Source organism: Eleutherodactylus coqui, chromosome 9, assembly GCF_035609145.1.
Source record: "Eleutherodactylus coqui strain aEleCoq1 chromosome 9, aEleCoq1.hap1, whole genome shotgun sequence".
NCBI lineage: Eukaryota > Metazoa > Chordata > Amphibia > Anura > Eleutherodactylidae > Eleutherodactylus > Eleutherodactylus coqui.
The window spans coordinates 103,343,311-103,355,533 of NC_089845.1; the positions used below are offsets into that span (position 1 = coordinate 103,343,311).

The 12,223-nt window shown below is 46.9% G+C and overlaps 2 protein-coding genes across 2 annotated transcripts in view; both read right to left on the bottom strand.

Annotated features, from left to right (window-relative positions):
* The window catches only part of ADHFE1 (alcohol dehydrogenase iron containing 1), a 43,780-nt gene extending 41,163 nt beyond the window's left edge, over window positions 1–2,617 (bottom strand). Inside the window, exons 1-2 of the mRNA XM_066578267.1 lie at window positions 2,522–2,617; window positions 1,013–1,089 (exon numbers count right to left, since the gene is read on the bottom strand). Coding sequence (XP_066434364.1) covers window positions 1,013–1,068 — 56 coding nt within the window. The 5' untranslated portion in view covers window positions 1,069–1,089; window positions 2,522–2,617. The remainder of the gene's footprint in view (window positions 1–1,012; window positions 1,090–2,521) is intronic.
* A 5,894-nt stretch (window positions 2,618–8,511) lies between these two features.
* Window positions 8,512–9,867, bottom strand: RRS1 (ribosome biogenesis regulator 1 homolog). Its single transcript, XM_066578269.1, has one exon. The coding sequence runs from the start codon at window positions 9,810–9,812 to the stop codon at window positions 8,787–8,789; it is 1,026 nt and encodes a 341-aa protein (XP_066434366.1). The 5' UTR covers window positions 9,813–9,867; the 3' UTR covers window positions 8,512–8,786.
* Window positions 9,868–12,223: the final 2,356 nt, after the last annotated feature.

Consider the following 12,223-nt stretch of genomic DNA (forward strand, 5'->3'; position numbering starts at 1 on the left):
GGAGCTGTACAGCCTTAAATCATAATGTCTTCAGAGGTCAGACAGTGGATTGGAAAGGGTTAAGAATAAAAGCTGGAATGCGACAATTCCTCTATATTTCCCTTGCACAAGTTTTGATAAATGTTTTGCAAAGTTTTTCTAAGTTTTAGTCTCTGTTCACAAACCCTTCATGGTTTCCATAACACCCAGGAACTACAATGCAGTCTTGGATCTGTCGCACGATAAAACATATTAGTGGCCGATGGACCCCTCTTACTTATAATATCGTCCGTTTGGTACTGCTGTTTTGATGTGAAGAATAGCGCATCACGATGCACCATTCCTACAGTCAAATATGACAGAACGTACAACTGAGGTGTGAACAGTGCCTTACTGATCAGAATACTGAGTACATGGTATTCAACAGATCTGATTAATGTAAGTTATAAGGCAGACAATTTAGGCCGGTGGCACACGAATGGTCTTGCATTGCGGAATCCGGAGTCGGCGTCCACACCGCAGATCTGCAGCAAATACCATTTGGAGAATGCTATGTAAAATAACTTTTTCCTACACACTCGCAGAAACAAGTTGCGATTTCTGCGAGCAGAGTAAGAAATCGCAGCATGTTCTATTTTCATGCGAATTCCGCGTGGAGGGCTTCCATTAAAGTCAATGAAAATGGTCAGACCCTGAGCCCATCTGCAATTGACATTGCGGATAGGTCGCGGGTACCTGTGTCATCACTTGGCGACAGCATGGGAAAAACAGAGTTTTGAAAAAAAAAATCTGTACTGCGCAGGTCCAACGGCGGCTCGCCACAGCCATCCGCAGTACAGATTTAAACAGTTATGCAGGGTCACCAGCTGGGGACAGGGCCGGATTTTGCAGCGGGCTCCCGAATGCGGATTTCGTTTGCCTGCCGCTGACATTAGACAAAAATTACACAAAATTAATGACATGAAATATAAAAAAGCATTTTTTTTTATACATCCTTAAAGCTAAAAATAAATATTTGAAGTAAAACTCTTACGATGCTCTGTGCAGCTGTCTCAGGAGGTGGATCACTCTATCCCGACCAGCAGCCATTGTATGTACAGGACAGGGTATCTGGGTGTAGAGAAGAATACAGAAGGGCCATTAAAAGCAAAAACAAAACATAAGAAAAAAACATTTTTATGACCCAACGGACTAAAGAGGCTGCAAGGGGAGGTTACATCAACAAGATGAAGAAGATGACTCTCCATTCCCCCTTTCTCTGTTGTAGAAGTTGCATGGTTCATGCTGGATTATTAAAGCCAATGGTATGACCCCCATAGTGGTCCCAATGTCCCCTAAATTGACCCAAGCTCTACAAAAAGAATGATGAACGCCGGTTGTTACAACAACACTAATCATTAGTGTGCAGCAACAGCTTCGTGTGCACAGGGACAAAGATCTGGACAGACTTGCTGAGCTTACAAGTGTGTATGGTCACATTCAGGGTGGTCATGCCCATTATACAGCTTATACAAGTGATAGTTTACAAGGGACTGTCGGGCAAACGATGCCCGACAGCGCGTCCCAGTGAAGCTTGTCCTGTGCTGTTACACAGATGCGAGTATCACTGGCATTGCTCAGAGAACAGCCAGCATGGGGTCGGGGCAACCGGGAGCGCTCCCCCCCTGCCCACCTCCATTCTTCATAAGCAGGCAATGATTCAGAACTGGTTGTCTGCTCTTTACACTGAGCGGCTTGTCATCCATGGCATGACGGGTATATGAACAACTCTGATCGATAATCGTCCTGTGTGAAAGAGCCTTGGCTAGTCACAATCAAACAATGAGTTTGATCTGAACATGCTTATTTGCTGCATATGTTAAATTTCCATTGCCTATATGGCTGCGAATTACATGTGTAAGGCCTCTGTCACACGAGCATATGGTCATTGCACGACGCACGTACAACATGTGATGCCAATAGCCCATTGATTTCTATTCGACCAATCATACTTGCATTTGAAAACAAAATCATGGCATGCAGCCCCATAGCATACAATACAATAGTTCTGATCAGTGCCCATACACTTATGCCAGCATGAGTAGAGACCCTATGACACTACCAATAGCGTACTTATCAGCCCCAGCCAAGCAGTCAGAGATCAGCCCTGGAGAATACAGGTTGTGTTGACTTACAGGTGTCCTGCATTCTGGGACAGTAGCGGGAATACAGGACTGTTACTGAATACTGGACTCTTGTATGCCATGGGGGGAGCAGTCAGGAGCCACATGACAGCTGTGAAACCACACTGCCACCCTCGTACCACAATATACTATGCGGCAACACCAATATGTCAGGCAAAGAGAGAAAAATTGCTAATCAAAGAAATTAATTCACTCTATTCCATAGCTGGAAACTCTGGCTAGTGATCCGTGCCCAAACAGCGTACTACTGAGCCGTCCTCGCTGTAAGTCATACTTGGGATTGTGCAAACATCAGGTTATTATATTACACTGCGGTATATTACATTGTATCAGAGCAGACTAAACACCCATGGGAATACCTGGAAGAGAGATTGTGTGTATGTGGTTAGAAGACAGGACGGCGAATCTTGTTTTCTCCTCTCTGTGCTTCGCTGGAGCGAAGTGCCTTTCCCAGGATTCAGTGCAGTAATGTGATCTCGCTCCTCCCTCCTCCCTCCCTCAGCCCCTACACAGAGGATACAGCAGCTTCCCCTTGTACGGTATACTGGCCAGAGTGAGCAGGAGTCTGCAAGGTGCTGCAGATGACATGTATTAGTTGTATGTACCCGAGGCTCTGTTTACAGGAAGGGTAAAGATTCAGCTACGGAAATAAGCTAAAAATCCATCTCTAAATCAGCCTGCGGTACACTGCTGCGCAGAATGAACAGTGGCAGATGGAATTAGCCCTATTCAATGGGGCAAATCAACACACAGCCGCCCGCCATGTGGAAACCATGAACAAATCACCAAATAGAGGGACAAATCTAGTTAAAAAAAAACATCCAAGAAGGCGGCCATACTAATGGTATACTGATACAGAGGTACAGGACAAGTACAAACAGCACTCCCCAGCAGCATGCACACAGGCATACTGCTATACGGAGGAGTTTGCACAGGGGGTGAACAATTACACACTCACCATATATTGGGGGTGGCTTAAATCCTGTTCACATCAGCCCATTACCATTATTTAGCTTCATCCTAGGAGCCGAACAAAAAAAATTCTAGGACCACCAGATGAGGTACATGTCAGAACTGCATGGCACCTGAACTGACTATAATAAGGTCCATCCTGCTTCCAGCTTTCAGACTGGCGTTTCACTAGACGATATAGCGCTGCATGCTGTGCTGCTTCATTTGGGATCTGCATCAGAGGCTCCGAAAAGAACCTCCAATGCAGATGTGAACGGAGCCCGAGGCCGGCTTCACACCAGCGTAAGCGTATTTGCGTGCACCCAAGAGCTGCATTTTTGCAGAAGGAACGATGTTTTTTTGTGCACATATCAGTGTATTCTACTGTACTTTTTGTCTCTGAAGGGCAAAATACAGAGATATGAATGAATTCTTGGCATTTCATCTGTCTGAGCAATGCTGTAAGGTGCTGTGGTCCAAGTAGCAGAGCGAACAACAATTAACGCTTATGGTATCAACATCTGTATGCCTTCCATAGTGAACTGTGGTGTTAGGCCATGAAAATCTGAATATGAACCCCATTCTTTTGAATGAATGAATGATGCATGAATAAGCAGCGCGGAAAAAATTGCAGTATGTCCCATCTTTGGGCGTTCCCTTTGAACGCCTTGCAAATTGTTCTCAACGGGGCCAGAAAACACATAACACGGCGTGTGATGCACACGCAAGTGCGAAGTTCCCCACTGTAAACAATAGGAAATACTTGCCGATCCTGTCCCCTGCCGCCCCCTGAGCCTGTGACTGCCTTATCCGAGCGTGCTCGCTCATCTCTAATCGGTACCTTACCAAAGTGATGGGAGGGGTTTCTGGCACAAAAATGCCTCCCATCCATGGGTACATCGCACGAACGCAATATCGGGCCGAGTTTCACCTGCCGATATAGCGCTCAGCCGTGTGTAGGAAGCCTTAGTTGTCAACTACTTATCCAGGATGCGCCTGCGTCAAAAAAATAAAGCCTGTGCATACAGTCATTTTCAAATGAAAGGGTGCTGCTTCCGTCCCATTTTTGATCTGAAGGTCTATGAAGAAATTAAGATCTGCAAAACATGAAAGATGCTGCGGAAAATATTTCTGAAGCTGAAAACTTCCGTGCATAGATTTACATAAAGTATCTGCGGCAGAATGGTTTCCCACGAAAAGGGATCCATGGTACAAATTCCCACAGATCATTTTCCTTACTACAAAAAAGCGCAGCTATGGGTTCTTTCAGATGAACGATTTCTTGAGGCACCAAAAAAAAAATTGCGCGTCAAAAGATAGCACAAAAGGCGTGTTTTTTACGCCAAGATTTCTCTCTGTCAAAAGAAAGGACATAGACTGCTATGACTCAGCGCGCCCGCACACATCCGCAGCGAAGAGGAAATATGATCCGGATCGGGATGCAGAAGACTCGGACAGGTAAATAATTGTCCTTGGCCGCGGGCAGGGTGGGGTTCTGCTGCAGGCGGAATCCGACCCACTCATGGACATTTATCCTTAGGGCTCATTCACACCAGCGTAGCGATTTTCAGCCAGCTGTGTCACAGCCACACCGTAATCGAAAATTGCGTGAACGAGCACACAAATCTGTCGTTTGTGCGACCATTCAGACGGCCCAGATACATCGAGCCTGGATTGCCGTTGGGGAGGGGACAGGTGAGCTTTGCTAAACTGCCTTCCCCTCCTCGCCGTCTCTTGGCATGAGAAGGGGGCGGGACAGGAGCTAGTGTGCTAAGCTCCCACCCCCTTTCCGCTGCCAGCAATGGGGGGGGGGGCAAGAGCTTAGCACCTAGCTCATGCTCCCCCCCATTGCAAACAGCCAGCAAGGGAAGGAAAGGAGGGAAGGGGTGAGAGTTTAGCAGACACGCTGCTAAACTCCCTCCCACCTCCTCCAGCCGCCATATTCCAGCCAGGAAGATAGTTCCTGAACTATCTTTCCTGGCTGACGTAAAAGGCGCGGTAATACGCCCATCTGAACTGATGCATTGTAAACCAATGCATCAGATGGGCAGCGTATATCGGCCATGCAGGATAGCATGGCCGATATACGCTCGTGTGAATAAAGCCTTAGACTGAGTTCAAGATGTGTTCTTTTTTCCTCTGCAATTAGTGTTTTATGCATCTCCTAGAGTATTTTACACACATTGCCTTCTATGGGATCTTTTGGTTTGTAAATGCGCAGGAAAACAGGAGGACGCTCCAGTTTTTTTTGCGCATGTGAGTGAATCGATTGAAATCAGTTCTGTTTACTGCATATTGTGCATGCACAAATATGCCCATGTGAAGTTGGCCTTAGCACATATCCTAATTCTCTTGTGTTACGGACAACAATGCAATTTAATTTTTTTCACGCGGATCACTGGCAAAGATGAAAAAGCGGTAGTGTGCACAGCCCCGTACGCTATAATGGGTCCGTGCGCGATCTGTGAATTAACACAGAACGCACACGGAACAAATATGCTATTGTGCAGAGGCCATAACCCTTTCCAATCCAGTGTTGGCACTCGTCCGCCATTAAAATACCCCTGCATAGCTCCGCTGTCAGACAAAGGCCGACACGTATCTAACACTATGCAGAACAGCCTGCCTCTATCTATCTATCTATCTATCTATCTATCTATCTATCTATCTATCTATCTATCTATCTATCTATCTATCTATCTATCTATCTATATATATATACACACACACACACACACACACACACACTCTAACTGAAGCTGGTTGAACCAGACAATTTTGATAACATCTAGGGCCCTCTTACACGGGGATATGTTGCCCACATACTACGTACATATTTTTTACACAAGTAATACATGGTGCTAAAAGCCCATTGAATCTATTGGGCTACTCACACCTACAGTTTTTTTCCACACACATGAAAAAAAAAAAGTGAAGAATGGCCTATTTTGGTGCGTATTACATGGATAATATGCCCCAATATAGGCAACAGCAATTTAACATATGCAGCAAATAGGCATGTTGCGTTTGTATTTGCTGCGTACTGCGTATTTTATGCACATGAAAGATGCAGGTAACATACACCCATGTCAGTGCGCCTTAAGGCCAACCCATGTATGGAGCAGGTGGGTGTCTGTCTCCTGCAGATATGGCATTTAGTGAGTTGGCAGCCCGTCCATCACACCAGAGAACGTGGGCAGACCTTCAGAGACAAAGTCCAACCTAGCGTTTTTTCACCGTGAGCAGATTGGTCCTGGGAAGACAGTGCCATGACATAAGTGCTAATAGATCTGTCCAATGTTCTCCATCTTCACCCACTCATGCACGACTGACGACTCTTCTCCATACAGCATAAAGTAATGGTCATCCATATACTAAAAAAAATGGTGCAGGCCTCTAAAAAGATTGTCGCCCAACGGCTTGCTTGGTCAACATCCAATCCTCCTGAATCCCCTCCCCATGAATCCTCAGTCCTGGCTGAGGGGATCAATAGTTTTATATCCACCCGCTCCTCATGCCGCCCGCTGGTAAAGGCTGCATGCAATCTTACTTTTCAGACTGCTGTGTGAACGCTGTCCCATAGACTTCAATGGAGGAGCATGCAAACAGTAGTCTGAAAAGAGTCACCAATGAACTTCACCAGTGGACAGCAGGGATGGGGAAGAGTATTAAAAAAAAAATGTTGCTGTTGGTGGAGGCATGTTCCTTTAAAACACTTTTTATACACAAGTTTGACCTTTTTTGTTAGCAAATCTCCTCAAATAGTTCAATTAAAACACACATTTAGGCCGCCTGCAGACGGCCGGGTCGGCTCCGAGAATTCTCAGAGCGGGACCCGACCCGAGTGTCTGCAGAAGGCAGAGCGGGCACTCACCTCTCCCGCGGCCCCGGCTCTTTCATGTGCCGGCGCATGCGCAGAGCGGGGCCGGTGAGTGACGTCTCTGTGCGGGGCTCTGCGAGCCCCACACAGAAATAGAGCATGCCACAATTTGTTTGCCGCGCGAGACTTCTCGCGGCCGTCTGCATAGGATTGAATTTGCTAACGCAATCCTATGGCAGCTTCCAGGGGCGGAAATTACGCGGGAAATCCCGGCGCGGAATTTCTGCCTGTCTGCAGGTGGCCTTAAAAGTTCCAGTGTGGATGGGCTCTTACATATGCGAGAAACCTACATGTAAAAATGCATGCATTTTAAGCATACATGTTTTTAAAATGGTACGCATGATATACATTTTGATCTGCTTATTACAAAAACCACACGTTTTTCCTACAGTAACATTTCTTAATAAAGTTTTGCAGTTCAAAAATACATGCCGAGATTTGTTTTACGCGTGTGATTTCATGCAGACAAATCGCGGCCGTCTGCCTAGGATTGCGTTTTTTTAATGCAATCCTATGGCAGCTTCCACGGGCGGGAAATCCCACCGCAGAATTTCCGCCCGTGTGCAGGGCGCCATACGGTGGTGCCTTGGGTTAAGAGTTTAATTCGTTCCATGACGGAGCTCTTAACCCAAAGCACTCGTAAGTCAAATCAATTTTCCCCTATTGAAATGAATGGAAAAGTCATTAATCCGTTCCGGATTGTGAAGCTCTCCTACTGATTTCAATGGGGATGGCGTTGCTTCATTGAAAGCAATAGAATGCTAGCACCCCCACAGTGATTTTCGGGGAAGGGCTTTAAATATAAGCCCTTTCCTGCAAATTATCCTTAGCTGTAGTAAAAAGATTTAAAAAAAAATAATTATATATATAAAAAAAAATGTGTGTGTATATATATATTTTCATACATTCACCTGTCTTCCGGGGCTCAGGTGCGTCTAGCCGCCGCTTGTTCTCCCTGCACTGCTCTGAAGCTTTTCAGTAGGTGGGAATTAAAAATGCAGGGAGAATAAAAATTCGGGAGTCTGCTCTCAAGTCAAAAAGCTTGTAAGCTGAGGCACTCTTAACCCAAGGTATCACTATGTTAAAAGTATAGAAACGTAAGGTTTCCAACTGCAATGTAAAAAAAAATATATATATATTTTTATATTGTAGTCAGTGGGAAATGCAAGACTATACATTCTACACAACGTATGTGGTTTGTATACATATTATCTCACTTTTTTTGTGGGACAGAAAAGCATAATCGGCTATGCTTCTTTATGCCACAAAAAAGAAAAAAAAAAACCAAAAACAACATGCCTTGCTAAATGCCGTCAGACCTGTGCATTGTTTGACTACATTTAACCAACTGTATCCTATAGATCCGTTTAAGGCTACGTTTTCATATTTTTTGGTATTTCACGTATGACAGTGCAGCAGGCCCTTACATAAACACGATGCTACAACTTATAGAAAACGTCTCCATGCACACACTGAGAACTGCAATATATTTTAGTGGAGCTCTAGGAAGGCACAGAATGACATCAGAGAAGCTTTATTGCCCCAACGCCTGCCCTTACTGCAGGGGGGGCTAATATTTATCGCATTACCCTTAACTCTCAAGTTACAAAAATAATTTGTAAATGCAAAACTTAGATAATGGACAGAATTTCAGAGGCGAAGGTGCAACATCCTCAATCAATAACCAGTCCTCACAAGTAGAGATCAGTCCTGCAGCTGGGGGGGCACAAGGGTCTCTTCAGTGGGCACCAGTCCCCAAAAGGTATAAGCATTTATCTGTCCACAAGTCTCTCCTACTTTCTTTTACCCTTCCCCTTGCCCTTGCCTCCCCTTACTGGGGCCTTCCCCTTGCCCTTCTTGGGGCCACCCCGGCCTTTGCCCCCTCCTCCTCTGCCCTTCTTGGAGGACTTCCTCCTCTTGGCAGCCTCCTCGGCATCTTCCTCCCTCATCTGTCTGTTGACAGCTCTGGTGATGTCCATCTTGGGCTTCTTACTGTCCAGGATCTTCAGGATCTCCAGCTGTTTACTCTTCTCTGCTTTGAAGTCTCCGACCAGTGGCTGGAACTTCCTCTTCTTGCCCATGTTTTTAGGATCCTTCTCCTTGGGTAACTTGTCTTGGAACCTCCCTACAGAGGCGGTGGAACGCTTGGCAACCTGCATGGCTTTGCCCAGCTGATCCTTGGAGGGCTGACTGGTTGGGGTAAGCCCCACGCCTGGAACTTTACCCTTGTCCGCCCGGGCCAGATTTCTCAAGCGGTTCAGTTCGTTCTTAGCCACACGCTCCTTCTTGGCATTCACCCTCTTGGCGAACTGGTCCTGGTTGGGGTCAGCGGTGTGGGGCACCTCGATCACCCAGTCCTTGGTGTCATCTTTGGCTCTCTTATAGCCCCAGCGCCGCCGCCATTCCTTGTGCACTTCATCCCAGACCAGATTGGTCTTCTTCTTCTTCTGGATCCCCTTGAGTTTAGCAAACTCCTCCCAGCGAGTGGGTGCTCGGGGCTTGGGCACAGGCTTCTCCCTTGGCATGCGGGTGGTGGGCTCTGGTAATGTGGCCACCACACACTCTTGCACCCGCTGTGTGGGCAGTGTCCATAGCTGGTTAATGAGCAGCTGTGTGTTATCCCGGGCGAGAGAGCACAGGAACTGAGCTCTATTCTGCTGCCGGAAGGCTTTACCGTCCGGAGGATTGGGGTCTATCGCCAGCAGGTTCCCCAGATCAAACTGCAGCTCCAGCTCCTTGCGCACGGTGATTAGCTTCAGCTTCTCCGCCTCATCTTTCTCCACTTGGGCCAGCGCCTCCTCTGCGGTGGGAGCCGCCATGTCTACAGCAGATGCAATTGCGAGCGGAAGCACGTGTAGCAATCAAGGAAGAGCACGTGACTTACCTCAGGTCAAAGGTTTACTTCCGGGTGGATAGGCGAGCGGATTGGCTGCTGTTGACACGTGCCGCACTGAGCTGGAGATGGGAGGTAACAAGACACAGTAAATTCTCTCCGTAGCCACTGGGGGTCGTACTACACTCGGCAATGTGCCCACTAGTCGTGCTGCTTGTCCTCACAGGGACTGCTGGGATTTGTAGTTCTACATTCAGTCACTAGTTGCCGTTATTCATGTAGGACTTTGGCTGTCATTACCGGCAGTAGTACGGGAATAGCAGACTGTAAGCCTCGCAGATATTAACCCCTTCACTCCTATGCCAGTTTTTGCACCATAGCCGTACCGGGTTTATTCTTTGTGGGACGAGTTGTATTCTTAGGCCGCCTTCACACGAGCGTACGCGTTTTTTTTGCGCTACACAGTTGTTCAGCCAAATACACGCTTGTGAACAAACCTATTAAAATAAATGGCTTCTATTTTCTGCTTATTGCGTTTGCAAAAATCTCATGCGCAAATACATTCATGTGAATCCGGGCTCCAGCCGCCTGCACACGGCCTGGTCGGATTCCGCATGCGCAGCAGCTGCATTCGCCCGTACCTGCTTCCTCCTTTCTGCATCTGTACTGCGGATGGTCCGCTCGGACGTGCACAGTACGGATTTTTCTTTAACTCCTTTTCCGTGACCTTTCTGCAGTGTCATTGTGGTCGGGCCGCGGATCGTCCGTTGTTTACTATTGGAACCACCTATGATGTTTCTGATGCACGTGAAAATTTCATGCAAATCTAAAGCAAAACGCATGTGTTTATCACGAAACGCATCGTACATGCAGAAAAAAACGCGTGGAAAATCGTCAAATTCTCACTCACCTGCATCACATTTGTGAATACAGCCGGAGATAAAATAATAAACCCAATGGGCTTACCCGTCCTCGGTCCCAGCGCTGCAGCCCCGCCATCCTCCCGATCCTTGTTGTGGAACGGACACCATGTGACCGCTGCAGCCAATCAGAGGATGCAGCATCACCGTTCCGAGCTCCTGGCATGATGGTGCCCAGATATGAGCGCTGATGCCAGAAGCACGGGCGGTGACGCTGCGGCCCCTGGCTGACAGCAGCGGTCACCTGATCACCACAGGAGCTGCTGTACTGTTTCCCAGGTGGAAGAAGAGAGGGGAGTAGTGTTGTTTTTGTTATTGTTTGTGAAACCCGTGTTTTTGAATGGTTTCCTTCCCATTTGCGACGTTTTCACTGATGCAAGAAGAAAAATCGTGGCGTGCTCTGTCTGTGATGTGTGTGCCTTTAATCTCCCATGTTTCCCTATGGAGCCTCCTTGTTTATCGCATCGCGAACTTGCGATTTTCATGCGATGCGTTAAAAACTGCTATTGACTTTCGCAATAAAAAAACATGCCGTGTTTTTGAATGATGATTGACTAATAAGTTATTCTGGTTCCGCTATAAATGTGTATAAAGTTGTTCAGTGGCCGCATGATAAAGGCTCCTAGTAACCACTAGTAGTAGGCAGCTCTTCCGGAGTTTGGTACTGGGGTGGATGACCCAGCTTTGATGATTTGCTGCATTCCTTCGGTGACAAGGGACATCTGCTGCTGTCTGGACAACCTCATTACTGGGACCCATAGCCCATTTTAACGTGTTCCTCCATGAAGTCGGGCTCACACCAATGTATTTGCATTACATATTGCGCGTGCGATATACGTGCCTATAATACGCAGTGAATGGTGTCAACAGTACATTGATTTTCATTGGCCCACTGCCCCTGGCGTACATTTATTGTTTGTTATGCATGTACAATAGAACGTGGCATGTTTTATTCTTCCGTGTATTATGCGCATAAGAGCCCTATTGTTCTCTACGGGGGTTTTCGGAACGCAGTGCATGCACAATTACATTGCGTGTGTGCGACGTTTTTTACGCATGTTGCTAGGAGACATGAGAAGGACGTTTAAAAAAAAGAAACCAGGAAATTGTAGGCAGTCCATGCAGGACAGCGTCCAGGGACCACCGGCCCATCCAACCTGCCGTCTGTGGAAATTGGAGGCCACTACACACAAGCCATGGCTACTTTTGATATGAGCAGACTCATTGCTCTAGTGCAGGGCTCAGCTTCATATGAGCGAGGTGAAGGTGGGCTTCATTCTATAAGAGGATGCACAGAACTAGTGATTGCTCAGTGAGGAGGATCCCGCGGCTCAGTGGCATAAAGAGCAGCTCACACACTCAGGCCCTTTGATGCTAATGTCTTTTTTAATAAATTATCTGTTACAGTGAGTCAGTTTGTACCGGTCTTCCCAATCAAGTACCAACAGCCGTCGCTGCGACTTGGAGGAGGTAATTG

What these genes read in the sequence shown, in the direction of transcription:
- RRS1 (XM_066578269.1), bottom strand. Translation starts at nt 9,812, where the DNA reads ATGGCGGCTCCCACCGCAGAGGAGGCGCTGGCCCAAGTGGAGAAAGAT.